At 41.0% G+C, this 24,349-nt stretch overlaps 1 protein-coding gene across 4 annotated transcripts in view; it reads left to right on the forward strand.

Moving 5' to 3' along the window:
• Positions 1-24,349, forward strand: part of prkcbb (protein kinase C, beta b) — a 107,209-nt gene that overhangs the window by 68,087 nt on the left and 14,773 nt on the right. For all 4 annotated transcript variants that reach the window (XM_077618360.1, XM_077618359.1, XM_077618361.1 and 1 more), the window contains 7 exons: positions 1,091-1,264; positions 6,013-6,104; positions 8,864-8,926; positions 10,059-10,197; positions 10,601-10,681; positions 11,421-11,528; positions 20,773-20,913. In XM_077618360.1, the coding sequence (XP_077474486.1) occupies positions 1,091-1,264; positions 6,013-6,104; positions 8,864-8,926; positions 10,059-10,197; positions 10,601-10,681; positions 11,421-11,528; positions 20,773-20,913 (798 nt within the window). The remainder of the gene's footprint in view (positions 1-1,090; positions 1,265-6,012; positions 6,105-8,863; positions 8,927-10,058; positions 10,198-10,600; positions 10,682-11,420; positions 11,529-20,772; positions 20,914-24,349) is intronic.

The raw sequence follows: 24,349 nt of genomic DNA on the forward strand, positions 1-24,349 counted from the left end.
TGAATGATATATGAAGTACACTGAGTCGTGCTAATACAGTAATCCCTCGAATACCCTGGATAATGTAGACCAGACAAGGCCGCGCTAATCGAAAAACCTTGAGGTAGAATCACCCGTTATTACGACATATCATGCATGTTTTGGTGCCTACACAAAAATACACAAGTACTAGTAGTAGTTATCAATAAGTGTATTTATTAAATATTACAGATATAGGCATATGAAAAGACTGTAATGTATTAATATCAAAATATAATCTATAAATAAAAAATGTAAACACTTTAAGTACTAGGCGGCCCGGTGGAGCGAGTGGTTAGCGCGTCGGCCTCACAGCCCTGGGTTCCTGGCTTCAAATCCAGGTCACGTCCACCTGTGTGGAGTTTGCATGTTCTCCTGCGTGGGTTTCCTCCAGGTACACGTGTACATACACCTATACACATTCCAAAAACATGCATGGTAGGCTGATTGGACACTAAATTGCTCCTAGGTATGGGTGTGTGTGCATGGTTGTCCATCTCCTTGTGCCCTGCGATCGACTGGCCACCAATTGAGGGTGTCTAGCACCCCCCGCGATCCTAATGAGTATAAAGCGGTTCAGAAAATGAGATGAGATGAGAGACTTTAAGTACTGTACTCAGTGAAAATAGTTCCTCTCCGCTTGATTAAATAAAAACAAAAACAGTTTATTGTGAGCTTTAGTCCAAGTCCTCTTTGTCAGATTCGAGGGGCATTGGATCATCGATGGAATCTTCAGGAGCTTGCTTCTGCGAGGTTTTTGGCGAACAAGGAACATGGCGACCACCATTTCTTTTCTTGACCACTGCATACACACTATTAGGACATGGTGCAAAGAAAAAAGTAATAACGAAAATGAGCAAGGATCACAATAGGCATTATATATCATACACAAATACAGTACATGCTAATGGGAATTATTAATCAGCGGGTAGTGGTTCAAATTTTGTAAAACATAGTGTTATTGATTACTTTTGTACATTGTTAATAAATTGAGTAAGGCCCATTTTACATTTAACTTCATACATTGTTTTTCAGCACAACTCTTCATCTCTGTGCCTTCTCCTCTTTGCAGGTGATGCTTGCTGAGCGTAAAGGGACCGAAGATTTGTATGCAATCAAGATCCTGAAAAAGGATGTGGTGATTCAGGATGATGACGTGGAGTGCACCATGGTGGAGAAAAGGGTCTTAGCACTGGCAGGAAAGCCACCCTTCTTAACACAGCTGCAGTCCACATTCCAGACCATGGTAGGTTGTTTTGTGGCAATTTTAATGAAGCTGGGGTGAAAAATGGCTGAGCGTGGATGTCCCATCTGCGATAGTAAAAACTCCACAATACAAATCTAGTTTCTAAATGTAGATTCACTCAGACGTCACATTTGTTAACACTTTTAAATCTTATCAAAGCACATTTGAGGTTTAATCCAAAACTGAAAAGATTATAAATACAGTGGTACCTGTATTTACGAAATTAACTTGTTTCGCAACTTGGATTTTTAATTAAAAAAGCAACATTTTCATGTAAATTCTACAATTCTTGACATAGTCTTAAAAAAACTTTTTTATTTTAAAAAATTCTGTTTTATGATTTACACAGTTTGTTTTTCACCCGTTATATTAATCGCCACTGCTTCTTACCTGCTGCTTAGGTTTACGTTCTCCTTCGACACTACTTTATTCAGAATTCGACTGTACTATCTCCTGCAATTTCTTCCTCCTCTATACAAAGCAACAATCTCTCCATTTTGTCGTGGAAAATGCTGAAATTGCTTTTAATGCTTCCATCTGCTTTAATATTGTAGTAATGGTAGAAGGGTAACAGCCGTTTTGCCTTATAATATCATTCAACCATCATTCTTTAAACATTTTTTAACTTGTGTAACTTATTCTTCGATGTTTAACACGGTCCACCTCTTCATTTCATCCGCACCAGTAAAAAAGAAGCCTATTAGAACTCCGTGATAGAGAATTGTTGTTGGGAGACAGCCAAAGGAGGCCAGCGGAGTGTAGGGAGATTGTCAAGCAGAATGCAGCTCTACTGCAACAATTTCAAAATAAAATAATGGATACAGGAAACGTTTTAGGGGATGATTAATTTTGTAACTTGGATCTTGCTTTCATATACTACTGGAAAAGTAATTCGCACATCAAAGGGTTTTGTACCCAGAAAATTTCATATGAAGAAGCATTCATAAATACAGTATCACTGTATATTCTTTCATTTTCTGAATCGTTTATCCTAACAAGGGTCGCGGGTGGTGCTGTAGCCTGTCGACAGCCACCAGGCGGGGGACACCCTGGCCACAGGGCACAATAAGACAGACAAGGACTCAGCTCAAATTCATACCTACGGGCAATTTAGAGTGTTCAACCAGCCTACTCTGCATGTTTTTATAATGTGGGAGGAAACAAGAGTACCTGGAGAAAACCCACACAAGCCATGCAAACTCCACACATGGAGACCGACCTTGGATCGAACTCACGAGCACAGAACTGTGTCAGGTCAGTCCACCTGTGTGGAGTTTGCATGTTCTCCCTGGGCCTGTATGGGTTTCCTCTGGGTACTCCGGTTTCCTCTCACGTTCCAAAGACATTCATGATAGGCTGGTTGGACTAAATTGCCCCTAGGTTTGAGTGTGAGCGTGAATGGTTGTTTGTCTGCTCGTGTCCTGCGATCGGGTAGCCACCAATTCAGGGTGTCCCCGCCACATGCCCAAAAGTCACCTGGGATAGGCTCCAGCACCCCCCGTGTCCGTTGTGTTCAAAAAATGAATGAATTAATAAAATGTTCAAGCAGATCATGTAACATTTTAATAATCACAATATGGGTATAAGACTGGGGGGCCATTTTCTGTTGATAAATCATGTTCATCTACTTCCTTTTTTGTTGTTGTTGCGAAAATGAAGATTAGTTTAGATTTCCTTACTCCAAAATCAGACAATATTTACAGTTTTTTGTTATATTTTAAAGTCTTTTTTTGGAAAATTAAAAATAGATTATTTACTGTTTTTTCCTGTGTTGTTCATAAAAAATAAATTTTAAAATGAATGAAAAAATATTTTAAATGAGAATACAGAGGTACCTCTACTTACCAAACTAGCGCATTTATTCGAGTATAATGCGCACCCGTGTATAAAGCCCACCCATTATTTGTGACTAAAAATTGGATAAAGTCTTTTTTTTCACTTTTTCTCAGCTCACACCAGGGATTGCACCAGTACTCGTAACTGGGAAATGCTGAACACATGTCGCCATGAGAAAAAAATTATTCACAACATATGGTATGGAAAGCTGGTAAAACAAACTGCCAGTATGAACATAATTCTCAAATTGAGTTTACAATTTTAAATCCTTAAAGTCTAATTCATCATCATAATATTTTAAAAAATTCAAAGTCTGATCATCATTAGATTCACCAAACAATTGATTCCATTATTCTTGATTTAAAGACAGGTTTTACGTGTCCCATTATATTGGACTTTTTCACCGGCGGAGGGAAGTTTTTCAATGGAATCTCGTGTATAACGCGCACCGAACTTTGCTTCAGTTTTTTGGTACAACATTTTTTCGCGCTATACTTGAATAGATACGGTAATTGTTTCCACAGCTGGTTTCCTAACTTGGATTTTTGGTGATTTGGATATTTCTTATTGAATTAACATATTTCGTTCCATGATCTTTAACAATAAATACCCCTTATCAACTTGTTAACAATTATAAAAGTATAGTATTTTTTTCTGAAAATGTAGGTATATGATAAATGTGTTTTTTGGTGTATTTTACTAAGAAAAGCATGATTAGTGGCTTAGTAAAGTCTAATATATCGAATTCAGCAAAGTACCCCCCCCCCATGTGATAGAGGTCCTTTAAAGCCAAATGTTTAGGTAGTGCTTTGCTGTTTTTCCTAATGAAGTCAAGTGAATCATAGCTTAGGATCCACTGCCACTGGACTCTGACGTCTTTAACTACGTCCCACAGCTGTAATTCGCAAGCCCGATCCGAGGTGGTGTTGTGCTCATCTTGTGACATTTAATCCATAATATTGCACGAAAGATGAGTCAACAGTAGAATAAATATAGCTCGGGAACGCTGTGCTCAACTCCGGGAGCATGTCATTTATGTCTTTATATGCTTCGTACACATGAGCATACTTTCCTATATGTATTGATTTGTGAGATAATGCACTTGAAAATGCACTTGCAGTTGTTTTTCAAGGCAAATCAAGTTGACATGCACACGCACACGGACATACACAGGAGAAGCGAATGTATTAATCCTCTGCAGCACTAATTCTCTGTGCAGCATAGTGCTTCCCTGCATATGGTACTTACGCACTTCCACCACACTCATATTTACTGTCAACTGTAAAGTGTAGTCATATATTTTCATTTTGCCAACACGGTAGGAACTAAGGTTTTCCAAAGTATCGATGTATCGATACTGAAAATGTTGTCCCAGATACAATATTTATTTGCAAAGAATTAATAATCAGTTATCTATTACTCTTTGCACTACCACAGGTCAGATATTTGTTATAAAAAAGTAAGTGATTTAGTCGAGTGACTTCCTAGTGATTTTGTCATGTTCCCTTTTCCATTCCAGTTTATTTATGGTCATTTTCTGATGATTGTCATGAATTCCTGCTTCACCTTCTGTCCAGTTTGGATCACTTCCTGTTATTTGTGGTAATTCATTAATTGAGTTTCCGTACCGCTAATCCTCACAAAGGTCACCGGGGAGCTGGAGTTTATCCCAGCTAACTACGGGCACCACACCCATGCCTATGGGCAATTTAGTGTGTTCAACCTGCCAACCCTCCTGTTTTTGAGATGTGGGAGGAAACCAGCATACCCAGAAAAAAACGGTACTCGGACGTTTCGTCGAAAGACGTTTGGTCCCCGGACGATTCGTCGAAAGACGTTTGGTCCCCGGACGTTTGGTCCCCGGACATTTGGTCGACCGGACGTTTGGTTGACCGGACGTTTGGTAGAACGGACGTTTGGTAGAACGGACGTTTGGTAGAACGGACGTTTGGTAGAACGGACGTTTGGTCGCCGGGTTGTTACTGTTGAAACCAGCTCTCAAAATTATAATCAGGAGAGAGAGAGAGTTTAATATCTAAATATCTAATATCAAAATATCAACAGTAAACTCTCTGTCATAATTTGACAGCGAAGGAACCCGGCAACCAAACGTCCGTTCTACCAAACGTCCGTTCTACCAAACGTCCGTTCTACCAAACGTCCGCTCTACCAAACGTCCGCTCTACCAAACGTCCGGTCGACCAAACATCCGGTCGACCAAACGTCCGGGGACCAAACGTCCAGGGACCAAATGTCCGGGGACCAAACGTCTTTCGACGAAACGTCCGGTCACAAAAAAACCCATGCAAGCTCACGGAGAACATCCAAACACCACACAGGAAAGTCCGAACCTGTGATTGAACCGACAATCTCTGAATTGTGAGGCTACCGCGCTGATCGCTCGACCACTGGGCCGCAATTGTGGCAATTCAAGGTTGTTTTTTCTTTTTGGTCAAAAATAAGGACCACCAAAGGAGATGCACAGATAGGATTAATAAAAAAAAAATGCTGGGCTTTTTTATGTGTCAAAAATAATATCGAGTACTCGTATCAAGTAGAACATTTTTGTCTTGTGACACAATAGGAGGAAGCTAGGGCTGCAAAAAAATGACTTCTTAGATTTATAGTAAAGCACAGGAACACACACAACCACATGGACACACACTAAAGCCTCACACATGAGCACAAGTGCAAGAATCTTTATTGGCAATTTCTGCTTCTAATGGAAGAGATTGGAGTCCGAAATTGATGTCACAATATTGCCTCTGTTGAAGAGTCCAGTCTTTATCTGTCCATTTTTTTCTACCAATGTCATCCACCTCGTGAATTATCACTCACAGTTGTCCTTTCTCGTAAGCCTATTTTCTCAGCCCTTTTTGACCTTTTTTGTCCTCACTCCTTTCTTGTTGCAGGACCGCTTGTACTTTGTCATGGAGTACATTAATGGTGGAGATCTCATGTATCAGATTCAGCAAGTTGGGAAGTTCAAGGAACCCCATGCTGTGTAAGTAAACACATACAAGCAGCGTAGTCAAACTTTCTATTTTTTGAAACATCATCGAGAATAGGCATTGGCCATCCACGGGGATGAGGAAACCTTATTAAATTTAGATGATCTCATTTTTGGTGAAATTGCATGAGGTTGCAGTGCCCTAGATGTAAATTTTTCAAATGTTCCGGAGTTGGAATGGTGAGAATTGGTCAACGTTCGTGTGTTGCGTGGCGCGTATAAGACGTGAATGTGAAACAAAATAGCAATTTTAAATATGTGAAGCTTTGCTCTGCAAAGCCTCTCCATAATCAGGGGATGAAATGCTTTGTTCTCATCACCCTTATGAAGAAGTTCAAAGAATTGAGTGTATCCACTAGCTCCAGTTTGAGCTTCAACATCTCCAAAAAGGCAGGAAATAATTCATGTGGCTGGAGAGATCTTTGATATGAAGTTAAGACCAACAACTTGACATATTTAACAAGTTAGCTGTCAGAGAAGCTAAGAGCCTTTTTGGTGTTTGCTATTCATGTTTTGGTTGGGAATGATCCACTGAAGACTTTGGATTTGTTGGTGCAGGAATGGGATTTTTCATGCAAACGAATGCTGATCTTCATCCATGCGAAATTGTGTCTGCCAAATGCTAAATTGCCATGCAATTTGTTTTGTGTTTTCTGAAGTTCTGAATGATCTGAATTGATATCTGGGTCAGGATTTTAAACTATGATATTCAATGATATAACTGATAAAGATAAAAACAAGGGAGTATTTCAAAATGGAAAAATAATCAATATTTATTTCTTTCCCTGTTGCAACATTTTTGTAACCTAATGAATGTCTTAACTAATTGCCTGCCATTGACACTAGCCGTCCAATTCACTTTGACCGAGAGTGCCTCCATTCAAAGAATTACTATCAATAACAACCAATTATAGTTAAAATTTTGCTCTCTTCGAAAACTTTGGGAGCAACCTGTTGGGTTCATTATTAAAATGTGACATCTTTTGAAAACGTGGCCTGGTGGCACGAGTGGTTAGTGCGTTGGCCTCACAGCTCTGGGGTCCTGGGTTCAAATCAAGGTCACGTCCACCTGTGTGGAGTTTGCATGTTCTTGGGGGTTTCCTCCAGGTACTCCGGTTTCCCCCACATTCCAAAAACATGCTGATTGGACAGTCTAAATTGCCCCTAGGTATGGGTGTGAGTGTGCATGGTTGTCCTTTGTCTCCTTGTGCCCTGCGATCGGCTGGCCACCGATTCAGGGTGTCCCCCGCCTCTGGCCTGAGTCAGCTGGGATAGGCTCCAGCACCCCCCGCAACCCTAAAGAGGATAAAGCGGTTCAGAAAATGAGATGAGATGAGATATTTTTAAAACGACATATCCATTCTTGACTGAGCATATCAATAACCTATTGCGACACAAAATATCATGATATACTAATGATTATTGGATTCGATTGGATAACTTTATTCATCCCGTATTCGGGAAATTTCATTGTGACAGTAGCAAGAAAAGGCATAGTTATAAGTTAGACAGTACAGTCAAAGGCCGCAGAAAAACAAAGCAAAAGCAAAATGCACAAAGTACAAAGCAAATCAAAGTCAATGGGATCATTAAGAATCACCAAATCATTAAGACAGAAAAGCAGCAAAAACACAAAACGAGCTACGAGTTTCGGTAGCAAAAACGGATAGACTCAAAAAGACGTAAAGTTGGACAAAAACTGGAACCACACACAGGAAGTCTTCTACGAGATGGGGAACTTCTGCAGACTGTGACCGAGGTAGAGAATATGCAGAGTCACTCTTCCAAGCTTATCCGCACAGTTCCTCAGTAGTCTGGAGCTGAAGAAAACAGCCCGGTGGCTTGAGCGGTTAGCGCGTCGTCCTCACAGCTCTGGGGTCTTGGGTTGAAAGCCAGGTCGGTCCAACTGTGTGGGATTTACATGTTCTCCCCGGGCCTGTGTGGGTTTGCTCCGGGTACTCCGGATTCCTCCCACATTCCAAAAACATGCATGGTAGGCTGATTGGACACTCTAAATTGCCCCTAGATATGAGTGTGAGCATAAATGGTTGTCCGTCTCCCCGTGCCCTGCGATCGGCTGGACACCAATTCACCGATTCGTGTCCCCCGCCTCTGGCCAGAAGTCAGCTGGGATAGGCTTCAGCACCCCCCACGACCCAAGTGAGGATAAAGCGGTTCAGAAAATGAATGAATACTAATGTATTTATATATTTATGGCAGTTTTTGTCATTGTTCCGCTATGAATTTGCGCAAATTTTTCAGGCAGTAATCCATAGGTAAATTTTGGCTTGTTATGATAATTTGAGGCAACAGTTTTGAGCTGTTTTGTGCCTACGATATGACAAGGGAGGTCTTCAATGGATTCTCTCTTTTCCAGAGTCTGCCTTAAATCGTGTATATGTTTTCATTAAAAAGGATAAGGTCACGTAAGCTTTGTGCGACAGCGTTCGCCCTCTGGGTATCATTCTGTTCACAGATTAAGCACTAAATAGGCTGTGCATATTCGTCACCACTTTGCACACACACAGAATGCCTCCTGACGTCTTTTATAAGCACATTACCGACAACATGTCCATTGCCCACTCTCTGAAAAATACCCACTCATACGTGGTCAGTGTGTCCAGACTGGTGATCTTATCATCTGGCCTTAAAGAGACAGCGTCGACCTTTCTAGAAACACATACGTGCACACCCTGTCCTTTTCTTTCACTCTTTCTAATTATGGCATTTTTCTGTTGTGTGTTCTTTTGTAGATTCTACTCTGCTGAAATTGCCATCGGTTTGTTCTTCCTGCATCAAAAGGGCATCATCTACAGGTAATGTCGATTGCGCAAGACAAGAAATCTATAAGATTAAACTACCCAGGGTGAATTCACTGGCCATAACAATAAGTGAAGCCAATCCCAACTATCCTCGGTACAAATCTTAAAACACATTAGACCAGTGTGAGTAAACTTTTAGTTATAAATTTCATTTCTATTTTTAAACAGACACATTTTCAAGTTGTACACGTTATTATTGGTCCTTTAGTGTTTTTTCATCAATTGAAAAATATTTCAGAGATTCAACAGATTCTCTCATGTCCGGAAAGAGGTGGGAGACATTCCGCACCCCTATTTCTGAAGCGGCAGACCACGTTGCGGCGTCAAGGTGCTCAGTGCCTGATGTGGCGGCAACCAAAGAACCCTCTGGTGGACAATAGGGGCTGCCGTCAGACTGTAGGAGTCCTATCAGGCCTTTTTGGCGCATGGGACTCCGGAGGCACCTGACGGGTCCTGACTGTCCACGTGGTACGCGGCTCTGGTGGTCTCTGAAGCAAAAACCTGGACATGGGGGGGGAGTTCGGTGATGCCATGGAAAACAACTTATGGGTGGTTTCAAGGAAATTTTACTCCTCGGTGGCAAGGCCCTGGGGGTTGATGAGATGTGTCCGGAGTTTTTAAAGGCTCTGGATGTTGCGGGGGTTGTCTTGATTGACACGTCCTCGCAAGATCGCGTGGATATTGGGGAGAGTGCCTTTGGATTGGACTTCTGGCCGGGGGCGGGGGACACCCTGAATCGGTGACCAGTCGATCACAGGGCACAAGGAGACAGACAACCATTCACACTCATACCTAGGGGCAATTTAGAGTGTCCAACCTGCCTACCATTAATATTTTTGGAATGTGGAAGGAAACCAGAGAACCCAAAGAAATCCCACACAGGCCAAGGGAGAACATGCAAACTCCACACAGGAGGATCAACCTGGATTCAAACGCAGGACCCAAGACCTGTAGGCCGGCGCACTAACCACTCAAGCCACCAGACCGCCTTTACAGCTCCAATTAATTTTTTAAAATGATTTGTTCTTATTATAATATTGTAGTTGCAGTATGCTCGTATCTGCTTTCCAAATGTCTTCTGTAAACTGAATTTTTATGCATTTGTATGTATCTACTTCGTTAACAGAGACCTTAAGCTGGACAATGTGATGCTGGATGGTGAAGGTCACATTAAAATAGCCGACTTTGGCATGTGTAAAGAAAATATGAACGATGGAGTCACTACCAAGACCTTCTGCGGAACACCTGACTACATAGCACCAGAGGTGGATTGTGTTCCTTTTACCTTTGTTCGAACTGATTGATTACGGTACAGTCATACCTCTACTTACGAATGCCTCTAGGTATGAAATCTTTTTATATGCAAATGAGTGCCTCGAAGATACGAAAAAGATCCAAGTTACGAAATCCCTCAAAAAGTCATTGCATTTCCTTATCTGTCATTTTATTTTGAAATTAACCTTAACCTTGTTGGAACAAATGAACCCCACTAGTTTCAAATCTGTGGAACGAATTAGAAAATGTACATATAAAGTACTGCTCCACTTACGAAATTTTCAAGTTATGTAAAAAGTTCTGGAACCAATTAATGTCGTAAGTAGAGGCATGACTGTATCTACTGCCTTGTCACTTTTTCAGTCAATAATTTGATCTTTCTTTATATTTTAGATCATAGCTTACCAGCCTTATGGGAAATCTGTGGACTGGTGGGCCTTTGGAGTTCTCCTTTATGAAATGCTAGCTGGACAGGTGTGTGGGATCTCTATCTGATCAGATAAGAAGAGATAAATATTCACCATTCTTTTGTCGCAGTTTTCCATTTAAAAATGTGTAGAAAACGATCAATTATTGGATGATATTCATCAGAATTTTACTTACTCGTCTATTTATAAAGTATAAGGAAAATGTTACATGGAAAGTTTGGTGACGTTGTGTGTTGGTTTAAAAATACAGGGATTAAAATAAAATGGTTTAATCGTTAGAAACACAAACCCTAAAATGGCATAACATACATAATGTGCTATAAAATTTTAAAGAAAACACCTAACAATATATAAAGTCTCATACAATATAAGCAGAGTACTTAACGTGCTGTCAACAAAGTAGAAATGTCCCGATCATCTGGATTTGAGTCCAACCCAATTTTTGGGGGGAGGGGGGAATCAGTTGTGCAGCAGAATTATGTCGACAGAAAATGTCTTTTAATATATAATATATTTAGTTTTACATAAATAACATTATACTACAAAACAAATTGAGCTTTATGTTATTGATTGATGATTTTCCTTTCTTTCACTGCCACCCCTGACAGTCAAATTGGATTGATGTCTATCCCCATCATTGGCAGCCAATGAGATATTTCAAAATAAAAATCAATACCTTTTAAAAACCTCATCTTTTTTACCTGAGACCAAAATATTTTTATCAGCTGCTGTAATAATATTTCAAGAATAAAATCAACATTTTCTGCATGTGTTTTATACACTAGCCTCCTTTTGATGGCGAGGATGAGGATGAGTTATTTCAGTCCATCATGGAGCACCATGTGTCCTATCCCAAGTCGATGTCCAAGGAAGCTGTGGCTATCTGTAAAGGAGTAAGTGTGTTGACAAACAGCCCCACATGTGTACTCAACATTACAATCATACCCCTTGACCAAAGTCCCATCTTCACACACATGGGAAAGGAAGAGGAAAACGACATCTGTTAAAAAAAAAAACTGCAGGAAGCAGCGGGAGGAGGTGAATAGATAGAGGGAACGAGAGAGGGACATCAAAATTATCTGCATAATTAAAACCATTGTGAGGGAACATTTGTGTGCAGTGAAACAACATTGTTCGCTTTCGCTATCTTTCCCGCTTCCATCTCTCTGTCAGGAACGTTCTCCTTCTCTGTCCTTCTCTCTGCCCGCTCTGCTCATTGTTTTTTTTTCTTTCTTTCATTGCACATAATCTAACACGCACACTCACTGCACAGCTCTGCTGTAATGAAATGGCTTGAGCTGTGGGAACTCTTCAGAGTAGACTGGACAGTTAGAATGAAGTTGAACTGCTGCATCACTTTTCAACGGGTGGAACCTTTAGCCATTGACTGATTAATCTCAATTTTTATTGATAGTCAGCATATTGAACTGGACTCTAACCCTTAGCCACTGTGATTGGTGGAAATGGATGTCAAACTTTTCTGAACAAGGAAAGACTGTCATCCCTTCAAGTTAAAATAGATTGGACACCATCCTCACTTAATGAGTTTATGAAAACTAGTTAAACCAAAAAGTAATATACGTATTACACATTATTTATCACTTTCAGAAATAGCAATGCCTTACATTAATTACTCCCTCCTAAATACATTAACCTTATTTACCGTGCATCATCGCAAAGGTTGTGGGGGTTGCTGCCCGCACCGAAGTCATGCGAGTGAACCACTACACAGCCTCACAGTTCTGGGTTCGAGGGCAAGATCCCAGGTCGGTCCTCACTGTGTGGAGTATCGTCCTGGGCTTGCATGGGTTTTCTCCAGGTACTCCGGTTTCCTCCCACATTCGAAAATCATGCATGTAGGCTGGTTGAACACTCAGGGGTGCCCAACCCCTAGGTTTGAGTGTGAGTGTAAATGGTTATCCATCTCTTCTTGCCCTGCGATTGGCTGGCCACCAATTCAGGGTGTCCCCCGCCTGTTATCCAAAGTCAGGTGGGATAGGCTCCAGCACCCCTCGCACCAAGGTACTCGGACATTTGGTCGCCGGACGTTTGGTCGCCGGACGTTTGGTCGCCGGGACGTTTGGTCACCCGGACGTTTGGTCGCCGGACGTTTGACAACATGACAATATCTAAATATCTACTGTTGAAACCAGCTCTCAAAATTATATTCACCCGGACGACCAAACGTCCGGCGACCAAACGTCTGGGCGACCAAACGTCCGGGCGACCAAACGTCCGGGCGACCAAACGTCCGGCAACCAAACGTCTGGCGACCAAACGTCTGGCGACCAAACGTCCGGTCACGGCACACCAATATGCATAGTTCAAATTAACGCAAAATGAACTTTGATGCCGCTATTTTCTAACGATTAATTAGGGCCCTTCCCATCCATCAAAGTCTAACGATTAATTAGGGCCCTTCCCATCCATCAAAATGTTGACTTTCTGGGGTTTTTTCCAAATTCTGTCTCTCATGGTTGAGGTTTACCCATGTTGACAATTACAGGCCTCTCTAATCTTTTCAAGTAGGATAACTTGCACAATTGGTGGTTGACTAAATACTTATTTGCCCCACTGTAACCCACGCAAGCCTGGGGCGAAGATGCAAAGTCTACACAGTGAGGATCCACCTGGCATCTACCCCTCAACCCTAGAACTGTGAGCCCGACGCACTAACCACTCGTCACCGGGCCTCCTTAGTGTAGTCTAGCTAATGGCAATATATTAGTGTAAATATGTGAAAACACACTCTAACAACACAATTCATACACAAACACAGGCGTACACTGTACAACATCACCACAAATTGGACATGTAAGAATTAGAATCAGAGACACGCACTCTCGGAGCCATAAAGGCGTTCAAGACGTTCGGCGTGCGTTCACTAGCAAATTGATGACAAAAATGTTCACTCTTTGGGATACAAACACGCCCACATATGCAAACCCATTTACGCACACATATACGGGCTGTGTTATGTATTAGTGATGATTACTGGGTTGTAGTGGATCACCATTGGAGCGTGAAAGCTTGCCTCTGTCCACCCCCACATCCCACCGCGCCCCTGCCAGTAGCTTCTGGGTTAACAGTAACGGATTTGCGCTCACATGAAGACTACTTGAAGCTTGACATGATATTTCCATTTGCAAGAAAAATCATCGGCTCAACTGTGTCTCACAGTAGTGAAGACAATGTGCAAATGTTATCGCTTACTTTGCCACAAGAAGTCTGTCATGTTATTTTTTTCCGAAATGCATTGCAACGAGGTGTAGTGTTTTTCTGCTCCATGTAATATCATTTTAAAAATGAAGTCACTGTAACCTACAGTAAGGTGCCTTTTCAAGCCTTTTTGTGTAGTTAAAATAATTAATTTGAAGTCGAAGCTATAATTTCTGACACTGTCAATAACAACACTAAACTGACGCCCCCATCAATTCCAATGACATGCAAGGTCACTTGTCAATTTAAGGGCACTCATAGGTCACTTCCTTTTGATTTTGCGTACATTTTGAATTTTTGGATTGATTAGAAGTTGAAAAAGTGAGAACTGATCTAAGAGCATGTGTTGTGCAGTGTGCCGAAAAAGTGGACAGGATACAAATACAAATGTTATACATGAGATCCTTCAAATTGCAAAGCATCCCCACAATACATGCTTAAATTCTTTCAGCAAATAGAGTGTGCATGTGTGTGCATGCGTATAATGTGTGTAAAGGGAGTGATCAGAGATTTTTCCACTCCCCTGATTTTATCCGAGGCAACATCTATATTTCATAGCCAGCAATAGGGCTACACACACAGAAATTCTTGCTAACACATCCCCCTATATTCTATTGAGACATGCTGTTAGCTACATAATGTCTTCAACTTCACATGACTTTACATCAACGACTAATTGAACACATTTGTTCCCACACATCCGAAAGTGCACTCACATACTTATTCACTACCACATGAGATGAGATTTACTTTTTCTGAATTGGGGCAGCAATAATGTCGGAAATAAGCATGTACACATAGCTCAAAATATGACACTATAATTGAGCAAATGATCAGTTTAAATGAGGCAAAAATTAAACCATTTTTTTGTAGATGTCGGCAAAGTGTTATTTTGTTAGGTTGTCATACTATTAACTTTAGGCTTTGACAATATATTGAAATATCATTTTACTCTGTATCCATGTGGTTAGGCCATAAACAATTCATATATTTAAATGTAATTCCTTGAGAGCCATATATAGGATTTAAAAGTAACAATGAAAGCATGCATTTTTCATTTTTCATTTTATTTAAACACTTTTAAAGTACAATAAGTGTCTAAAGTATTTTAATAACATTGTTACGCTGTTGCAATTTTTTTTTAAAAAGGTATCAATGAGAGTATGCATACACAACGGCGTCTAATAGAAAAAAAAAACATGACTAAAGCAGCGCTTGAGGTAGTGTTGAGAAGACAGTCTGCAAACGCGGCGCTCCCATTGGTGGAGGTAGCGGCACTAGAGGTCGTGTCGGGGCCACAGTGGTGTGCCAACATGAGGATGTCATTGGTGGATGTAGCAGGGCTCAAGGTAGTGTCGAGACCACCGTGTGCTAATGTGAGGCTTTCATTTGCGGATCTAGAGCAGTGTTTCCAAACCTTTTTTGAGATGCGGCACACTTTTTGCATTGAAAATATCTCAAGGGACACCACCATCTGAAAATCTTTTCATTTAAAATTATGTCGCCTATATTAACAGTAATTCTCATAAAAGTTTTATCAGCAGGCATCACACAAACCACCTAAATTATTCCAAAATCTAATTTTTCACGTGGACCTAATGTCACCAAATGTTGACGTCTGTGGACCCGGAACAACATTTGGTTCGAGTGATGCAAAAATAAGTAATGTCATGTTTTTAATTGTATGACTTTTCTGCAAATATTACTTAAATCTCCTAATATTACGCAAAAAAAAAAAGTTGCGCTCACATAGACTTGACGTCGGCAAAAGTTGATGCCCTAGAAACCAAAGATCTTCCGGTTCATGTTAAAGAAAAATAAGCAACAAAATGACTGTTTCACAATTTGAACCTTGTAATAGTATAATCTATAATTTAACGTTCATCATATTTAACGTTAAATGTGCCGCGGCACAGTGGTTGGGAAACACTGATCTAGGGGTCGTAATGTGAACATGGTAATGTGCCAAGGACAAGCAGCCATTGGTGAGGCACTCGAGGTTGGGTCAGCACCACATTGATTTGGCAACGTGATGCTCCTATTGGTGCGTTTGGGACTCAGCTTTCTCACCAGTCGGTTCCACCTTTTAGCTTACAGGTTTGCGGAGAGCTATAAGCACCTATCAAAAAATAAACATGGTTTTAAAAACAGCAGATTGGAACCAAAATTTTCCACTTGACCAAAATATTCTACTAGAGTAGTTTCTATTAATTCAATGGCTGCCATTGTTGGCGTTAGAAGTCCAAATAATCTTGGCTGGTAGGGTTGAATGAATAAATGTTTATTTCCCTAACCCAGAACTCACGAGCACTAAAAGATGAATATTCACAGCCAGTTCCCACAGTTTAAAATGAATTGGACAATTCTCAATGGCAAGAAAGACATTCATTTGTTTACAAGTGTATCACAGTAATATTGTCTCGTATTTTTAAACCAAAATGTAGCAATGAAATCTTTTCATGGTCTATAAGGACGACAAAAGTTTTTGATACATTTTCTGTGATAATGCAAAAATGAACATTCATTACATTTAGAAATAGCTTGTTTCCTTTTTTAGTATATTTACCATTGTGTATCATAGATTGATTTGCGGACCCCTCATCTCATTTTCTGAACCGCTTTATCCTCACTAGGGTCGTGGGGGTGCTGAAGCCTATCCCACCTGACTTCGGGGCAGAGGCGGGGGACACCCTGAATTGGTGGCCAGCCAATCGCAGGGCACAAGGAGACAAACAACCATTCACGCTCACACGTAAATTTAGGGGCAATTTAGTGTCCGATCAGCCTACCATGCATGTCTTGGGAATGTGGGAGGAAACCGGAGTACCCGGGCAAAACCCACACAGGCCCAGGGAGAACATGCAAAATCCACACAGGTGGATCGACCTGTATTTGAACCCAAATCCCCCACTGCGAGGCCGACGCACTAACCACTCATCCGCCAGGCCCCCCGATTTGCTGACCCATGTATTTCTAATTGTCATATAGTGAGATTATTTTCGTGGGTGTCGTAGTTTCCCACCCCTAATCTAAACTAGTGTTTTTCAATCTATTAAACAAACTCACACATTTATTAATTAATTTATTCATACATTTTCTGTTCTGCTTTTCCTCCCAAGGGGTGCGGGAGCGGAACCCAGCAAAAAATGCCTGAATTGGTTGCCATCCAATTGTAAACACAGTCATACCTAAGGACAATTTAGAGTGTTCGACCAGCCTGCTCTACAAGATTTTTTGGGATGTGGGAGGAAACCAGAGTACCTGGAGAAAACCCAAGTAGGCACATGGAGAATTTATAAACTCCACGCAGAAGGCCGAATCTTGGAATTGAACCCTTGATCTCAGGACTGTGAGGCTGATATGCTAACCACTCTTCCTCTATCAAACTGAAACCCTCTTAACAAAACATACTGCTAAACGTGGAATCACAGGTTGATTTGATTTTGCGCCATCTAGATCTAGATTTAATCCGTCACTGGCAACAATAAATCAACAAAATTTATTTTAACATTCGACAATTTACCAACAGCACAACTGCTGATCTTTGATGGAAATTGTTTATCTAAACAACTCATTCTTTCCCAAACAACCAGTTAAAATTCATACATGTTACAATTTTCAACTCTCTTTTACCTTATGTCCGGGAGGATGCCTGAAAACAATTTTAATTATCATCCTTTGTGCGCTCAAGGAAAAAAAGAGGACGGAAGCAGCAGAGTGTGTAATATCCCTGGTAAACAATTGCTTTCTATATTTTTGTGTTTATTTAAAAGAACGTGTATACGAGTAAGCAACCCAAGTCTACTTGTGTGTCGCCACTGGTGTGCACGTCAACATTGGTGTGCGCACAGTTGAATGACCCATGAAACACGTTATTTTAGTTCTAATGTAATGAGCTATGACTGCTGCTCCTCAGGGAGGCACGCCCCACCTACACCAACACACACATACACTCTGACGTCACTCTAGCCTTTCTTAAGGTTTTCCGTGGACATACATCTTAAATGCTCTTTAATTTTGCCTGTGGTGGTAAAAAAAACAACTCTTCTGTCTTTGGGCTTGATGCTGGTTGCTCACGGAAGTTCATAAGTGAGCACAATGGTTCTGAAAGAAAGGTCAAATAGAAATGAATGAATATAAGTGTTGCCCTGATACTATTTATTAGGTTCTAATACCAATTCCCTGGCCCAACTGGCTTTATGGTATTGGCTAGTAATGTCCCCATCACATCTCCATTTTCTGAACCGCTTTATCCTCATTAGGGTCGTGGGCGGTGCTGGAGCCTATCCCACCTGACTTCGGGCCAGAGGCGGGGGACACCCTGAATCGGTGGCCAGCCGATCGCAGGGCATAAGGAGACAGACAACCATGCACACTCACACCCATACCTAGAGGCAATTTAGAATGTCCAATCAGCCTACCATGCATGTTTTTGGAATGTGGGAGGAAACCGGAGTACCCGGAGGAAACCCACGCAGCCCCGGGGAGAACATGCAAACAGGTGGACGTGACCTGGATTTGAACCCAGGACCCCAGAGCTGTGAGGCTGACGCGCTAACCACTCGCTCCGCCGGCTAGCAATGTACTCATTTTTTTTAAATACATATAGATATATTTTTATTTTAATACTGGATTTCCTCATACTAACTTTGATATCCATTCATTCATTTTCTTTGTACTCCCCTATATCCATTAGTTGCATTTTTCTAAATAGTAGTTTGCTCTGAGGTGGAACTTATGTGCAAAATTAATAACACAATATGACATAATTCCAGCTGTTATTTTTACACTGAGCCACAAAAGGCGCTCTAGGCCTGTGTTAATAATTCCAACATTGGCGGTAGGTGGACTTTCGGCCTATCCCCTACAGGTCGCCATGGCAAAACCATAGAATCGCTCGGAAGTTATGAAATCAATGGAGAGTGGCTAGAGAAAAAAACATTCATTTTTATCCTCAAAAGGGTCGTGGGGGGTGCTGGAGACTATCCCAGCTAACTTTCAAGCACTAGGCGGGGGACACCCTGAATCGGTGGCCAGCTGATCGCAGGGCACGAGGAGACAGACAACCATTCACGCTCACATACCTAGGGGCAATTTAGAGTGTCCAACCAGTCTACCCTGCATGTCTTTGGAATGTGGGAGGAAACCGGAGTACCCGGAGGAAACTCACCCAGGCGAACATGCAAACTCCATAGAGGTGGACTGACCTGGATTTGAACCCAGGATACCAGAACTGTGAGGTCGACACGGTAACAACTCTTAAGAAAAAAACATTTGATGTTAAATAAAATAAGGATTGTACTCAACTTTGTGATGATATCCGCAATGCTATGTTCCTTTTTCAGCAATCGTCTATCCATAGTTATTGTAGTGAGACCTTGGATTAGTTGTGTAAAGTTAAACTTAGTTAATGGGGATCTTAACTGTTTCCGATTTGATTTGACGAGCCTCTTAGTATTTGAATCTCCAAACAAGACAACTTAATTTCTTGTGTCACATTCGCTTAGTAGAGTCGAATCCCCACATAGAAAGCATTAAAGGCCGATGGAGGTCTATACATGCCAGATTTATTGACATTTGTGGAGATAGAGATATTTTCAGACTGATAAATTCAATGCCGTGTACGCAAACCAATTCTGTTTACACTTAACTAAGTGTTCCCTAACATAGAACATCACCCCTCCACCACGATTTCCCACGCGGTCCCTTCTAAAGTTATTGTAGCCCGGTACATGCAGTCCAGCCATCTGTGAATTTACATTTAGCCAGGTCTTGGATAAGCATTAAAAAATCCAGGTTTGTGTTACTACTTAGATGATGAATATTGTCACACTTTGGCAAGATGCTTCTGATATTTAAACAACCACCAAGGAGTCCTTTTGGCTTATGTCATGGGTCCCAGAGCACTTTGGCTTGGTTAAGGGTGCTGTATAGATGAGCAGATCTTTGTTTCTTAAATACAATGTTTCTTGGGCATAAACCCCTCCGTAATTCACCCACTGCTGGCACCTAGCAGAGGTGTAGATGACAGGTAGATGCTTGGTAGCTGTGGTTTGAGTGGCTGTTTTCTGAGCGTAGTCAACAGGCCCGCTCTACAGCCTCGCTTCTGCTTCCTCTCCCGACGCCACCTTCTTCGCTAGCCAGACCCGATAACAAACCATGGAGGCCCCGCAAATCTCGCTATCTCTTCCAAAATGTTGTGCACGCGATGTTGTTGTGCGCAAAGGTATTAGTGCAGGGTGAACAAGTCTGGTCCCTGAGAGCCCCTATCCAGTCTCTTTTCCATGTGTCCTTCCACCAACACCCCTGAATCAAATAATCGTTATGAAGCTTCTGGACAGCTTGCTGATGAGTTGATCATTTGATTAAGGTGTGGTAGAGGAGGGGGATATGGAAAACAGACTGGATAGGGGCTCTCGAGGACGGGACTTGGCCACCCCTGTATTAGTGTGTGTGAATGGTTGTCCGTCTCCTTGGCTGGCCACTGAATCAGGGTGTCCCCCACCTGGTGCCCGTAGTTAATTGGGATAGGTTCCAGCACCCCCCACGACCCTTGTGAGGATAAGGGGTTCAACAAATGAATGAATAAATGAACAATATAAACATTTGATATAACATGTCTGTTCTTTGTTTTGGATTTTATCAAATACATTTCCCCAAAAAACCTTACCCCAGTGAGACTTATCGTCCGAAAAATACGGTACATCTTTTTTTACTTAGTTTTTATATAATTAAGACAGTTGGCTTGACCTTAAGATGGAAAACACAGCTGTCATGGGACAAATAACACTTGAATGTCAACAACATCCCCAAACAGTTGAAGCAATTCAGAATGAACAATACACGAGACAAATCCTTCTTGTGCCATGAGAGCTGAAAGCTAATAATCTTCATCCTTTCTCCTTTTTGTCTGGCCAGTTGATGACCAAGCATCCAGCCAAGCGACTAGGCTGTGCTCCAGAGGGCGAGAGAGACATCAGGGACCACAGCTTCTTCCGGTACATGGACTGGGAAAAGTTGGAGAACAAGGAGGTGCAGCCACCATTCAAACCCAAAGCTGTAAGTTTGCCTCTTAGAAAGGAACTATTAGTGCCTCTCATATCATTAGAATATTGTGAAAAAGTTCCATATTTTTTGTCAGTGAGTGCAACTCATACACCACTTGTTTTGGAATTTGCTACACTGGTCTGTGCACGAATGGTTAGCACATCGGTCTCACATTCTGGGGCAAGGGTTCAATCCCAGGTGGGTCCTCACTGTGTGGAGTTTGCATGATTATCTCCAGGTAGTCTGGTTTTCTCCCACATCCCAAAAACATACAGGGTAGGCTGGTTGAACACTCTAAATTGTCCTTAGATATGAGTCTGTGCGTGAATGGCTGTTTGTCTCCTTGTGGCCTGCGATTGGCTGACCACCAATTTAGGGTGTTCCCTGCCTGGTGCCCATAGTTAGCTGAGATAGGCTCCAGCAAACCCAGGCTGTTTGGAAAATGAATGAATGAAGGAATGCTCTGTGCAAAAATAGGATTACCAGCTTTAATTGATTAAAAAATATATATATATATTCTGTGTCACAATACCACTCTCGGAAATGTCCGGAATCTTTTTTCTTCACAATATTCTAATTATTTGAGATCCACCAATGCTATCGGAAGGTAAAATGAACCACTGCAGTTTACATTCTCTCAACTCTAAGCTCTCCTCTGTCATTGTTCCCTTCCTGTCTCTTTCCTTTCCTTTAAATGGGACAAGCGCACATAAGTCAGGACATTTTGATCATGAAAGTTATAGCGTGAACATGTTTCCTGTTAAAAAGGCAGAAAGAAGTATGCACAGTTTCAGGTTTTTTAACGCTCACACATGGAATGTGTTTGATTTGCATGCCATTCTCGACTATTCTTATTATAAAACTACAAATGAGTCCTTTCATATATTTTACATTTTTATTTGATGCATATTGCTTGCTTTGGATCCCAATAGGTTTTCGATAAGCGCCTGGAAAATTTAAATAAATAGGAAACAGCAGGTTTTCTTCCACTAGAGTAGTGTATTAACTCATTGGCTACCATTGGCAGCACTGGACATCCTATTCATTATGAGTGAGAGGGGGTGAATTAACGAAAAAGCCACTCCACCTGCTCTAAATGAAATGGATTTTATCAATGCCACGCAAAGACACTCCTTTGTTTAATAGAATGTTGCAGTACTATCGTGCCACTGTATTTATTAGCAGAATATAAAATGCCTGTCGACGACAAAACCTTTTGATAAATTGTGTACGATAGTGCAAAAAAAATAGTTTATCTTTAATTGTTGTATTGTAGAATACTATAGAGCCATGTGTCGTTAATTATTATGGTAATTGTTATTGGGAGACTTATACCGCAAACCGGAAGATGTTCTGACTTTGAACATACACACACACAAAGGCTTACTCTAAACCAGGGGTCGGGAACCTTTTTGAAAGAGAGAGCCAAAAACAATTCCCATTTTCAAATGTTATTCCTTGAGAGCCATACTCACAATTTAAAAGTCAAAATACATGAAAATGTGCAATTTTTTTAGTCATTTTCCCATTTTTAAAGTACAAAAAGTCTCTGAATTCTTTTGACAACATTATTACGCTGTTGCTAATCAATGAATATCAATGAGTTCAATGAGTATCAATGAGAAAAAGAATGCAGAAGACTCAAATCAATGCCACAGCTCCGAAATGACGTTCCTATTGGTCCGTTTGGGACTCGGCTCCCTCACCACCGGTTTCCATATTTTAGCTCAGAGCCATATGCACCCATCAAAAGAGCCACATGTGGCTCCCGAGCCATAGGTTCCCTACCCCTGCTCTAAACATTTGACATAGTTGAGAACCCTTGTCAACTTGTTGGGTACATTTGACGGCAATAAACATACAATCCATTTGAAGCAGCACGGCCGACAGCAAATGAACGAACATTCATTGCCACCCACCCAGGTCAAATGGATGGGACGTCAACTAGTGATGAATACACTTTAATTCAATACATCATTTGTTTGGAAAAAATGAGTTCATCTGAGGAAGTTTACAATCCACTTGCACCAGTTATAACTAGTTTCTGTCAGCTGAGGTCAGTTGGAGTTTAGACTAATCCCTTGGGGTAGAGGTGAGAGGATACTGGTCAGACAGAGTGGTCTTATTCAACCTTGTATTTGTGTGTATCTTTTTTCACTACAATAATTTTGAGTTGGATCAGAATGAAAAACATGATGAAGTCATTGTGACTCACAAAAATGCGGCATTATTATGCGTACACATACTCACGCAGCCCGAAGCCTCACTGCTGGTAAAGGGTGTTTCTAGCTTGTCGGGTTTTTACGTAGCTGTCTTAACCTGCTGATTTGCGTGTGTGCGACCTGTCCTTTTCTTTGTCTTTGCCTGTTTAAGTTTATGATTCTACAGTATGTATGCCTATTGCTGAAATAGGGGAGAAACCTATTTGTGCATTTGAATGTGTATGTATTTTCTATGACTGTGTTAGTGAGCACGCATGTATGCATTCGTTTCTGCCAGTGTGCAAGTCTATAAAAGTTTAAGCGAAAGCTGCTGGTGTTCACTGAAAAGCCGAATGTGTCTTGTCCTCTTGTCCATTTAGCATTGTAACTAGTCCTCATGTACTGGGGAAATTGTGTTTTTTTCTTATTTTTGTGTCTTGCATGAGCACTCAGAGTTTTTATCTTAAAGCTTGGTTATGGGTGTCTTCAAATACAATAAATTATGTTTTAAGTATACGTGCTACTGAAACAAAACACTGGTTATAATGCTGTGCGATTTGGGCAAAAACTGTCACTATTGGCCTTTTTTTTTTATCATGATAGCAATATGCCACCAAGTAATCTTTTTAAGTATTTGGTGAAATATTATAAAACAGTTATGAAAGCTTGTCCCCAACTCACTTTATTTTTTAACTAGCATTAAACTGCCCTGCAACAAATGTTAAATATATCATGTAGCGCTGAAACCTAAAACTATCCAGTGTAAACGGAAGCAGCACAGTAGCACGTATATTTGTAAGACTGCTGCATACTAGGTCAGCATAATACTGTTAATAATTATTTAACCCATATGTTGATGTTGGAACAAATTTTATTGTCGATGTCCTGTCTGGATAATGTGTTGCATGATGTTGTCTTGCGTGCGTATCTCGCCTACGATTGGTAGGAAGCCAACAGGCTAAATATTATATGGAGATAGGGGCATCTTGAGGCCAGTTAGTTGTGCTGCATTGATATATAACAGGAGTGGCGAACAAGTGTAGACACAAAGAGCGAAATTATTAAACTGTGAGAGTTAAGGAGCCACACCATGCAGTGACTGGCCAAAACAGACACACACACACAATTAAAACCATATTATTCACCATAAAACTTTTTTCCCTTACAAAACAGCAATGTGTTCATTTAAAAGTAAGTGTACACGCTCAACACGCATCAAATGCAACTTAGTTAGTTAACACATCAAC

Source organism: Stigmatopora argus, chromosome 14 (assembly GCF_051989625.1).
Source record: "Stigmatopora argus isolate UIUO_Sarg chromosome 14, RoL_Sarg_1.0, whole genome shotgun sequence".
NCBI lineage: Eukaryota > Metazoa > Chordata > Actinopteri > Syngnathiformes > Syngnathidae > Stigmatopora > Stigmatopora argus.